General features: G+C 33.4%; 2 protein-coding genes across 2 annotated transcripts; one reads left to right on the plus strand and one right to left on the minus strand.

Moving 5' to 3' along the window:
* Positions 1-698: 698 nt before the first annotated feature.
* Positions 699-5,886, minus strand: LOC133300096 (protein TPX2). Its single transcript, XM_061499590.1, has 19 exons — positions 5,709-5,886; positions 4,648-4,730; positions 4,429-4,560; positions 4,267-4,341; positions 3,881-4,186; positions 3,660-3,773; positions 3,427-3,557; positions 3,154-3,328; positions 3,005-3,064; positions 2,836-2,916; positions 2,598-2,753; positions 2,371-2,517; positions 1,979-2,059; positions 1,749-1,868; positions 1,494-1,660; positions 1,276-1,384; positions 1,095-1,154; positions 911-1,005; positions 699-816 (listed from the first exon to the last, which is right to left on the minus strand). Exons 1-19 carry the CDS (start codon positions 5,884-5,886, stop codon positions 699-701), a joined length of 2,388 nt encoding a protein of 795 aa, XP_061355574.1.
* Positions 5,887-10,405: 4,519 nt separating this feature from the next.
* On the plus strand, positions 10,406-11,471 carry LOC133300097 (protein ALP1-like). Its single transcript, XM_061499591.1, has 3 exons — positions 10,406-10,597; positions 10,675-10,900; positions 11,020-11,471. The coding sequence occupies exons 1-3, from the start codon at positions 10,406-10,408 to the stop codon at positions 11,469-11,471; spliced, it is 870 nt and encodes a 289-aa protein (XP_061355575.1).
* Positions 11,472-13,008: the final 1,537 nt, after the last annotated feature.

Here is a 13,008-nt window from a genome sequence, read left to right on the forward strand (position 1 = left end):
TCAGCTTTAGAAAAATTTATATAAAAAATTGAGATTTGATAATGAGCTGTGGATTTAGAAAAACAACCCGTCACCTTGTTCAATTTTTAGAAAAAATTAATCAAATGATTTGATTATCATTATTAATGATGATATATCACGAATTGATGCCATTTACTTTCAGTTTTAGAACAAATTACATCAAAGAATTGAGAAAAGATAATAAGCTGTGATTTAAAATTCGCATTTGAACTGATGCCATTAAGTTCAGCTTCAGAAAAATTTATATCAAAAATTGAGATAATGAGCTGTGGAATTAGCATTATTAATATGATATAGTCACGAACTGGTATGGTTTAAAGCAATGCAGATGCCATTAAGTTCATTTTTAGAAAAATTTACATCAAAGAATTGAAATTTAATAATGAGCTATTACACACACACCCACGGAGATGTCAAGAATTCAAGAGTTGATAATGAGCTGTGGATTTAAAATTAGCATTATTAATATGATACAGTCACGAACTGGTATGGTTTAAAGTAATGCAGATGGGCATTAAGTTCATTTTTAGAAAAATTTACATAAAAGAATTGAAATTTAATAATGAGCTATTACACACACACCTATGGAGATGTCAAGAATTCAAGAGTACTTGAACCACTGATTAACAAATTGTGATAAGAGTTCTTGAACAGTGATTAACAAATTGATGCTTCAATCATCTCATGTTAGCAGCAGGACTCGAGAGTACAGTTCCATTGAATATCTTTCGTCTCTCCTTTCTATGGAGTACGCGCAAATTTGGTGACTTGGGTTTTGTTGTGTCCTTAGCAGACCTAAATGCAACAACATGATGTGCAACTTTATAAGTGTTTAAAATATTAAAATTTAGAAAACTGAAAAAAAAAAAATGGTTTAGGGGAGCATTACTTTTGGGGACAAAACGGATGATCAAATTTTGGAACTGGTCTAGCATGAGGAACCATTGTCCTTCGCAACTGTTTCAGTGCCTTCTCTTCCTCTATCTGCATGTTCATGTTCACATTATATCATCACTGTCATTCATGCAACTAATATATCATCACTATCAAATGGTAGACAAGGTATATCATACCATTCTTGCTGCTTCACTCTCGTCTCTGTATCGTTTGTACATCTTTTCTTTCTCTTTTATCTGTAAAATAAGCTATTTGAGTACTGTTGTAAAACCATAAATACTCACTCATCTGATTTTTCTTCAGGTTATCAATGATTCATTTCTACAAATAGAAAACAAATAGGGATTGTTTCATTACCCTTTCATCAAATTCTGCTCTATCCACAGCCCGATGATTTACGTGTAAATCAAACTCCTGAACTTGAGTAAGGGGTTTGCGGACCTTCTCTGGAACTGGGATAGGGTCCCTGTGTGCAATAACATCCATGAAAAAAATAAAGAATATGGTTCATTTGTATTTCTTCATCTAAGATATATATATGCACACGCTAAAAAAAGTCTTAATTGTTTGCTCACTCTTTTAAGATTGGTTGTGCCTTAAACGTTTTCATCTGCGCCTCTTCTCTTTCCATTCTCTCTCTTTCTTCCTGTTCCCTTTGCATTTCTTCCTCATGTCTCACTAGGCTCTCCAATTGGAATGGCTCTGGTCTTGTGCATTGCTTGGGTTCTGGTTTTGAAGGGATCTGCATATGATTGATATCAGTAATTTTAATAATATTATCAATGAGTAACTAGAGACAAACGAGCCACCAAATTGACAATCTTATGTACCACGGGGTAGTCAGTGGTATAAGGGTATGGATTAGCCTTGGGAATCCTTGCTGTTTCCTCTTCCCACTGTTTATGCAGAAGTTCCATGAACAGTTTCTTCTCTTTCTCAGCGCCTCTTTCCTGTCATATGATTAAAAATGTTTTTATTAGCGGTGCGTAATTGAGTTGCATTAACCCTTTCAACAAAGGGAGGGCATTAACCCTTTCAACAAAGGGAGGGAGTAATGAACCTCTGTGTGGAGATGAAATGGACTTGGAGTCGTGTTTTTAGGAATTGGGTTGTGGTTACGTGGTTCAGACTTTAAACAAAGCTGCAAAACCAGAAAATAAATGATTAACAGCTTAGCTTTTTCATTCTAGACTACCAGGAAAAAATAATGATTACAGATTATACAATTTTCTCTTATATTCTAGAATAAACTAGATCATTGTGAGCAGATTGTTCAGACTTTAAACAAAGCTGCAAAACCAGAAAATAAATGATTAACAGCTTAGCTTTTTCATTCTAGACTACCAGGAAAAAATAATGATTACAGATTATACAATCTTCTCTTATATTCTCTAGAATTAACTAGATCTTTGTGAGCAGATTGTACAATCTTACAATCTCACCCTAGACTACCTTGGCAAACATATCAGCCACTGCCGCAGGTGCCACTGCCGCAGGTGGTGGAATCCTCTCATTTGTTGCAAAGTGAAATTCTTGAGGTTCGGTAACATGTTTCTTGGTATGGCAGAATATTCCAATATCTCCTTTACTTTCAAAGATCTGAGAAAGAAGGATACTTATCAGTTAGCTAAATGATAAAATAAAAAATTTAAGATTAGATAACATCTCAGTTATCATACCTTCTTATTTAGAGGTCTTGCCTTGAATTTAGGGATTTTTTCAAGCTCCTCTTGCTCTATTTCTAATGTGCTTTTTATCTTGGGTGGGCGGGCCCTTAGTGACGTTTGAAGTACTGGTGTTTTAGGTTCTGTAAGATGATGCTTCCTAGAATTCTGCTGTTCCAAATAAAACAAAAAGTGACTAATAGATCGAAGTGAATAAAAAAGATTAATGGATTCTTCTGCTGCTCAAAAATACCTTATGAGACACCTCTGTTGAAGCTATTGAAGCTGAATCTGCATTTTGATGGGCCCTAGCCAAAGTTTCCAGATGAAATTCCTGAAGAAAATGAAAATGTTAACTCAACACATCACGTTTGGCACTCATATTTTCTAATTTAAATCTTCTATCCTTTGGTGTGGTTTACCTTAAATTCTGGTGGTTGTGGTGTACTTCTTGGCATGGGAGGCAAAGTTGTTTGCAAAATCTATAATGAAAATAAATAAGTAAATAAATAAATGAATTTAAGTACAAAAAGAGCAAACAATCAGGTATGAGAGAAGAATTAAACAGTACCTTCTTATTCAGTGGCCGAGCCTTAAATTTTGGCATTTTAGCCATCATTTCTTCCTCAAGTTCGGCAGTACTCTTCACCTTAGTTGGGCGAACCCGCTGATTTGTCTCAAATTCAGGTTCCTTTGGCCTGGTCAATGTGAGTTTCGGTTTTGTCTGGATCAAGGAAGCACCATCAAGAATAATTAATCGAAAAGCATTTTGAACATCCACCCCATGGTGCAATAAGAAGATGAAGAGGGAGAGAGTGGGAGAAAAGAAGAGAATGTAATGGATCCATGTATTACATGAGAAGGAGGAGCGCTGGGTAATGACAGGTCTCTCGTACTAGACTGGAATCTCTTCATCATTTCTGCCATTGATACAAATGGCATAGGTGCTGGTGTTGGTGTTTCACGAACATAAACCTTTAAATGCAAAATTCAACAAATTTAATACAAAAAGATAAGCTAAAATTTTTAAACAAAAGGGATTTGATTTCATATATGAAATTAATGAACAAAACAAACCTTTCTGTCCTCTCTTATAGTTTTACTAGTACTTGAAGAGACGTTGGCATTGCTAGTGGTTAAACCCAATTTTGACTTACTATGAGGCAAAGTTTGATGTTTGACATTCAGAATCTGGAAAGTTAAAAAATAAATAAATAAGACTATATTTCAATTAAGATCCAAAATAAATAAATAAATAAACTAATCTAAACAGTTAAGACAAAAATGGTGAAAATTACCTGTCTAGTTTTTCCTCCTTCCAATTTTTGCTTCTTAATAGCTTGATTCTCTTGGACCAAGTGTGGAGTCCCAGCAGTGCTCTTCATGGCGGCTGACTGTAACTGAGGTTTTGTATTCATGGCTATCTTTTTAGTGTTCTGTTGCTTCTTGGAATTCGTGGCTGTGACTTTTTTCTGCAATGTTGGATTTGGTGTGCAAGCATCTTTTCCTACTTCAACAGATGCTCCACTGGATGATGAAACTCTTAAGCATGCACTATCCCCTTTATAATCATCATTCTCACTTCTTTCCTTCGCAGCAGAATCCTTAAAGATAGATAATTGATTAGTAATAACAACCAGGAAACAAATTGTTATGCGGATACAAAAATTACAGCATTAATTACCGCATGAGAAGTAGTTGAATTATTATCTTTTTTGGCTTGGATGCAAGGTGCATCATCTTCCTTATCAGCAGAAACCTGAAAAATAGATAATTGATTTCTGAGAAGGTAGTAATAATAACCACTAATTACCCCATGAGATACAAAATTTTCGCCACTTATTACCACATGAGAAGCAATTGTATTATTTTCTTCCTTGGCTTCAGTGCAAGGTGCATCATCTTCCTTTATTTTGGTAGTCATGCACTCTGGTTGTATATTGGTTTTCAGAATATTATCATCAACATTTGCTGACGTCTAGCAAAACAATAGAGATAATCAGTTAAGGGAATCAAATTCAAAGTAGATATATATATATATTAATCAAAATTTAAGTAACTGTACCTTCGGCATTGTGTCAGCTTCACTAAAATCACACAAGCTATCTACAGTAATAGATCTACCAGTCTTGATTTTAGGCATGAATGCTGCAACAATTTCGAAACCCAAGAAAGATCAACCAAGTAATTCTTTCATACAACATACAAACAATTAAAGCTGGGTCTCAAGCTCAAGTAAGACCAATAAGTTCTGTGACACAACATATATAAAAACTAAGCAGTTTTTGAGGCTGCAAAATCCTTTCTGTAGAAAGAAATGTAAATTCCCGAGATGATACACAACCCTACCCTAGACACCTAATTGAACTGAATTCGAATTTCCTATAAAATGAATTATTGAATTTGAATCCATTCACTTTTCTGTTGAAAGAATCGTAACTTCGCAAGAGGATATAAACCCAAGCACCTAATTAAACTTAATTGAATTTCATTTTTCTATAAAATGAATTATAGAGTTTGAAGCCCAAGCATTATACGAAAAACATTAGCTTAAGCAAACAGCATAGAACCATACGCAACTAAAAGCTCAAAACCTATTTAAAACAATACCACTGCACCATACTGTACAGGATAAATTGAACTACTGAACGAAAAAAGAAAAAATTCCACCATAGTAAGCATTAATTGTGTCATTTCAACGGCAGGGTCCTTTACTAGCCACCAAGAGGAACCACAACGAAAACTAATACAAAAAAGATTATTGCTCAATTGCAAGATCAAAACAGAGATTTCACATTGATCAAGAACACACGCATCAATCAAGAAGAAAACCTAATTTCTCCATTTCATTTCAAGATTTCATTATACCAAAATCTCCGGGAAAAATAATCACAAGAATGATATCAACCCTATCCATCTACAAAAAATCAACCAATCCAACAAAACATTACACGCGAATCACAAGAGATAGAAGAATTTCGAATCTGACTCAAGCAGAAACCACCTTCCTTCGATTCTAATTTCTAACTGAATCAACCAAAAAAACTCTTATTATCACTCAGACCCTAAAGCAACGGGTTAATCTTGAACGAGAATGAAAGAATGTTTATGGAGAGAGGAACTTACGAGAAGGTGCATAGGAGAGAGCGGTGTCGAACCAGAGCTCGGCCCTTCGCGCGTCATCGTCGGATTCCCCTTTGACGAAATCAAAGAAGCGCGGCGCCGAGAACTCATACATCTCGTCGATCACAGTGACGACGGTGGCGCCGCCGCCGCCGCCTCCGGTTTCCTCCGCCACGGCCATTTCCAGTTTCCGATTAGGGTTTCTAATTTGATTGCTATGAATTTGATATGATAAGTTAGAGACTGAGAGAGAGAGAGAGAGAGAGAGAGCGTTTACAACTTACTGAGAAGGGAGAGGGACAAGGAGAGTGTGTGTAATGTCGTCGAAGTCTAACGGTTAGTTCTCTAACGGTCGGATATTTTGAACTGTATTATGAAATGAACCGACTGAGCATGTTTCCAACCCTAACGGCTATTTCTCATGACTTTATAAAGAGAAAAGACGCCTTCAAACGTTGTCGTTTCACCCTCCTAGGGTAAAATAATCACAGAATTTAATGTAAATATGTGATTAGTGTAAAAAAAATTATGTGTAGTTAATGATGCTTTCTCTCTCCTCTCCTTTCTCTCTTCCTCTACGCCATACCTAATTTTTTTTCCCTTCTGCCGCCGTGGACCTCAATCTCCTGACAAACTGTTCAATTCTAATGATATTTTTAATCTTTATAAATTAATACGATTGAATCGATGACTAACAAAGAAGTTTTGATGTGATTCAAAGCGGTGGTGCCACACAAGGTCGATCTGTTCACAGAATCCTCCTTGTCTCTGCTTCAATATGTCGATCTGTTCTTCCACATGATAGATACTCTTAATTTCTAATAATTAATTGGCTATCCATATCAACATAATTGCTGGAATGGCACCAATTAACCCTCTTTCCGGATTTTTCCAATATCAATTTTTTTTATTCTTTAATTTTTTTATTTATTTTGAATTTTTTCCAACTCTTCACAGATCTTTTGAATCACATTAAAACTTCTTTGTTAGTCATCGATTCAATCTTATTAATTTATAAAATTTATGTTGTTCTTCAGATCTAAATTTTTTTGTGATTTTTCAATCCATTGACACTGGTAATTTGATAGAAACTGATTCAGAAGGAGAAAATTTATATTACAATAATAAAAACAGAGACTAATGTATATTGACGATGATTTCAAATGCTGTGGTAATTGATTTCAAATGCTTCCGCACCGTTCACCTGGGCAGAGATTAACGATAAAGGGGAAAAATTAGGTATATGGCAGAGGAAGAGAGAAAGGGTATGGGAGAAAGTGAGAAGAAAAAAAGGGAAAAAAAGATTTATTTTATATCACAAATATGGATTGTTGGATGAGATAGTAATCGAACGGTAACGAAAGGAGTAGGCAAAAGTAGGTAAAATAAGAGTAGGCACAATAACCTAGAGTTTTAATAGTCAAAGGAATATTCTCACTCGTGAAATAATGTGTTGTCATATCAGTTAATAATTTTGACTTTTCATATAATTGTTAACTGAATTAAATTTATTAAATATATATATATATATATATATATATATATATATATATATATATATATAACGACGTAATTTTGGATTCTAAATCATAACCGTATAAAGATAGATCGATGGTGATGAAGGAAGAGAGAGAAAAAGGAAATCATAATCATTCAAAGGTTAATCAATTAATATAAGAAAATTAATAAACAAAACGACGTAATTTTGGGGTAGCCGGAGATAAACTTATCTCAAGCTGCTTGAGAAATATTTTTTCACACATATATATATATATATATATATATATATATATATATATATGAGGTAGTATCCTTTGACATCGGTGACAAAGGTCAAATTTGACACCTCATCTTATAGTTGTTAGATCAAAAAAGATCAACGACTCTGATTTGTAAACATGTGACTCCATTGATCTTTTTTGATCTAACGGCTATAAGATGAGGTGTCAAATTTAAAATTTGACACCGGTGTCAAATGATCCTACCTCTCTCTCTATATATATAGGGATAGGATCAACTTACACCGGTGTAAGAATAATAAATCTTACACCAAATCTTAACCATTGATTTTCGTGCATCCAATGGTTGAGATTTATTGGGAATTAAAAATTAATTAATAAGCGAGACCTAATAAATCTTAACCGTTAGATGCAAAAAATCAATGGTTAAGATTTGGTGTAAAACTTATTATTCTTACACCGGTGTAAGATGATCATGTCATATATATATATATATATATATATATATATATATATATATATGGGGTAAACATTTCTACGTACACTTTAGATAAGGTTGTTTACAGCTACCATTTATAACTATGTTCTCATGAGAAAACATAATTATAACATTAAAGTTACTTTTTTATCTCTCTCCTAAGTTACTTTTCAGAACTTGTTTGCTGACGTGAAGAGAGATAAAAAAACAACTTTAATGTTATAATAATTGTTCTCCTAAGAGAACATAGTTATAAATGGTAGCTGCAGATAACCTTATCTAAAGTTGCTGTAAAAATAATTTTTCCTATATATATATATATATATATCAGGATTATTTTATATCGGTATAAATTATACTTTCAATCTTGGTTACTGTTCTGTATGAACACCAAGTGTCGGTTCCGGTTTAAGAGCCCGTTTGGATGAGCTTTTTTTCTTTAAAAGTTGTTTTTTTTCAAGAAAAAAAGCACTTTTCATTCTTAGTTCGTTTGAATGCTTGCTTTTAAAAAAAGCAGAAGTTACAAAAAAAACCAAAAACCTACTTTTTTTCAGAAGCTAAAAATTTTAACTTCCAAGAAAAGCAGAAGTCAAAAGCTAAATTTTTTTTTCAAAAACTAAATATTTTTATAAAAATATAAATAGCTTTAACTTTTATAAAAATCACTTCTAAAATAAAGAAGAGATAAAAGTTACTTTCTTGATAAGTCCAAACAAACAGGCTCTAAGTATATTTGTTTGGTACGTGTGAATCAGTCTGAATCCCTTTCCTTTAGTATTATCCTTGTACTTATAATGTTTCTCATAGATAGCTTTTTTGGAGAAAAGTTTCTCATAGGTAGTTAGTGATGAAGATAATGGGTGAGGAACAGTTTTACTATTGACGATAATGACAGTTATATAAATCATGGTAGTCATTATAAAGCGAAAAAGGATATGGGGAAGTGAATAAAAAGGGGTTAAAGGTCAATTTTAATTTTTGAGAATGTTTTGAGATACATTATGTACCAATAATAATAATAACAAATGTTGCATAAACATTTATGCAAACAAAGTCTGCATTCTGGATCTTCAAAGGATAGACTTGGTGATAGCTTTTCCATGTGAATTGAAGGTGAAGATTACTTTTAAAAAAAATTGTGACTCTTTTGTTTTTATCTTTAGTAAAAGTTGTACCCTTCTGTTTTACTTGTTCATCTAATTTGTTTATAAAGTTCACAATAATGAAACGGCGTTGATTCAATCAGCTTTCCATTAAGATGTAGAAAATTTCAAATGTATTTGGCTTAGAATGTGTGGTTTCATAATTAAAAATAAGGAACTGTGTGTTGTTTTGATGGGTAATGGGTTAAGTTTATAGCATTTTTGTGTAAGTTTAGACAAATTTGAAAAAAGAATGATGAAGACAAAGAATTTCAATCAGCTTCCTTTGTAGGCTGGTTAGTTTCATTATAGTGTATGGAATGATGAAGACAAAGAATTTCAATCAGCTTCCTTTAAGTATATGGGATCTGAAATTACCAATTATTTAAACGTTAATTCTAGTGATAATGTAATAAATATACCAATAGATTTGAACCTACTCTACTCTAGAGAAGTCAATTTTTTGCCAATGCCCATTAAGCAGCAAACTGATATGGCCTAAAGATAAGCACTAGGAGGAAGAAAAGTGGGCTGCATTCAAATGTCAATAATTATTGTCTATTGTATATATATATATGAAATGTACATCTGATTGGCCAAAATTACCAAGTTGTGGCACTTGTTTATCCATGATTGTTAGAATTTATGTAACCCGAATGTAACCAGGGTAGAGAATAACATCATTGACACATTTGTAGTCCTTATTGAGGTTTTAAAATCTAGTAGATTTTTTTACTGTATCTCCTTATCATATTCATTGGGAAAATATAAGATTTATGGTAATAGGCTGCTTCCATCATCATATAAGTATAAGTTATTCATGTGAATTTGTCAGGCTTCAAATTTACCTCACAATGGTATCTTGTTTATTTACTCTGCTTCCTTTTTATGCAGGAGAAGTAGCAAGAAAAAGATAAAACTTATCTTTTTTTTTGTGATTTGAATGATATGGATCCTAATGAAAGGTTTGATCCAAATCGATGGCAAAATGACCCAAATGGATGGCTTAATGATATAACTGAGCTCCTTAATATCATGTCAATGTGGTTGATGAAGGAACAAGCCTTTTTGGAGATAGTGATTGTATGTATTGTGTCTTACCTACGCATGTTTTGTGCGGCTCAAAGACGACGTGAGAGATTATTACTAAGGCAACGAGAAATACCAAGGATAAGGGAAGAATCAAGGGTAGCATTCATTAGGAGGCTAATAAATGATGATGTTTCTTGTGTAGAACAACTCCGAATGAATACTTACACATTTCGAGTATTATGTTCTCTTGTACGTGTTGAGGGTAAGCTAAAGGAAGATGGGTTAGTATCAATAGAAGAACAAGTAGCTATGTTTTTACATATATTAGCTCACCATGCTAAGAATCGTGTCATCAAGTTTAAATTCCAACGGTCAGGGGAAACTGTTAGTAGATACTTCAATTTAGTTTTAAAGTCTGTGTTGAGGTTGCAAGAAAATTTATTGAAGGTACCGGATCCAGTTCCTGAGAATTGCACTGATGATAGGTGGAAATGGTTTAAGGTATGTATTATATTCTTTTTCAATTTTGGATTGTTTGTACTTATTTCATGTGAATTAAATTGTTAAAGGTTTTATAGGGTTGTCTTGGAGCTTTAGATGGAACTTATATTACTGTTAATGTTCCTGAGGCTGACAAGCCAAGATATAGAAGTCGAAAAGGTGAAATTGCCACGAATGTGTTAGGAGTGTGCTCACGAGACATGAAATTTGTATATGTGTTGCCGGGTTGGGAGGGTTCAGCTTCAGATGCTAGGGTATTACGTGATGCAATTAATAGGAGAAATGGCCTTAAGGTTCCAACAGGTAAGAACGTGAAATTACATTCAATTTAGTCATTTTATTACAATATATGGCATATTGAACCTTACTTATTCTATTAAATTGAAAATTATATAATGAACCTTACTTGTTTTATTAAATAGGATACTACTATTTGGTTGGTGCTGGATATACTAATGGGGACGGGTTTCTTGCCCCTTATAGGGGGACAAGGTACCATCTAAGTGAGTGGAGACATGGATATGTCCCGACAACTCCTCAAGAAGTTTTCAATAAGCGACATGCTCAAGCTAGAAATGTCATAGAAAGGACATTTGGGTTGTTGAAGATGCGTTGGGCAATTCTTAGAAGTCCAAGTTTTTATCCTGTTAAGACTCACAACCGAATTATTATTGCTTGTTGCTTATTGCACAATTTGATCAGAAGGGAAATGGATACAGATCCTTTAGAGATAGAGCTAGGTAGCATGTCTATTGACGAGGAGGTGGATGAAGAGCTACATGATAACATAGACACCATTGATACAAGTGAAACGTGGAGTGCTTGGAGAGATGCATTGGCTAATGAAATGTATAATGATTGGGTTGCTCATTGAGCCTATATGTGGTCTTTTATTTTATCTTTTGTATTTAAAAAATTGTACCTTCAAGTTGTGCACTTTTATATTGGAAACTTCATGTCACTACTTTATGCGACTACCACATGAATGAAATGATATGGTTTATGGTGTCATTATGTGAAACTTAACTAGATTTTAATCAGCATGATGAGGTATTTGTCCTACTTTCAAGCTGATATGTATTCAATGTTGTTGGTTGTACATCGTTGTTGATCTTCATCAGATTCAAAGTCAATCTCGTTTGGTACAAATATTTTAATAATGAGTGTTGTTATGTCTTTCATGATTGAAACCAGAGCATTATTGCACTCATGAGGTTGTTGTCTGCATTACTCTCTTGTATATTGGGAGATAGGAAGCTAGGCCTTAAACGTTTCATATACTAATCGATAAACTTTTTATAAAAAAATATCATATGACATATTTAAAAGAATTATATAAATTTTTTTATTAAAGGGTAGTTTTGTCAAAAATATTTATTTTTATCCTATCTAGTATTATACAGTGCATTACCAAACACTGGATAGTATTATCTTATACAATACATTATCTTATACAGTACCATGCCAAACGTTGGATAGTATTAAAATTTAATCAGGTCTTATACAATCATGCCTTATACTATCAGGTCTTATACTATCAGGCATTATCTTATACTATGTACCAAACATGCCCTTATTGTATAACCTCATAACCCGAGCTTACGACTTAAGAAGGTAGCCAGACAGGTTAATCCGGTTATAAGGTCTTGGGTTCAGCATTGGGCTATAACTGAATGGACGTAGCCAGGTTAACTAACTTAGAACAATTATTAATCGTATTTATATTTAATGGCTCTAATTTTCTTTTTTTTCATGGATAACAATTTTAATTTATTAAATATGTGAGTTATTAGATGCAAGAAAATCAATAGTTAAGATTTGATATAACACTTATTACAATAATGTAAGAATAACCTATTATTAGGGATGGCAAAAAAGAGCCAAGTAACTCGCATAAAATGAGCTGGGCTGGGTTGGTAAAAATGAGCTGACAACTCAAATCAGCCCGATCCGAGCCAGCTTAAAAAAATCGAACCAACTTGCGAGTCAAACGAGTCAACACATGAGTTGTTTTTTTTATTATTAAAAAAATAAATAAAAGAACGCGGTTACTTTCATCCTTCCTCTTTCTTCTTTACTTCTTTTCCTTTTTTACAGCTTCACGGTCTAGTTCCTCACTGGCATCTCCTGTGAGAGCAAGAAAAACAAAACCAAACAAGCAAGCTCTTGCGATATTACAAAGAAACGAGCAAACAAGTACCTGACAAAGATCGAGATAAGGAAGCGAAGCTATCACTTTTGTTTCACACATTATAGCTCTTGATCTTATACTCATCTTCCTTCATACCCTCGTGCTATCACTTTGGTTTCACGTAAACAAAAAATTGTGACTTTTTCTGTATCATTTGTAGTGTTTTTTTTATATAATTTTTCTGTGAAAAAAAAATTCAATCTTTCTTGTGAATCCGAAC

Source organism: Gastrolobium bilobum, unplaced genomic scaffold, assembly GCF_033153095.1.
Source record: "Gastrolobium bilobum isolate Gb01-03AN ecotype WA unplaced genomic scaffold, APGP_CSIRO_Gbil_v1 utg13108, whole genome shotgun sequence".
NCBI lineage: Eukaryota > Viridiplantae > Streptophyta > Magnoliopsida > Fabales > Fabaceae > Gastrolobium > Gastrolobium bilobum.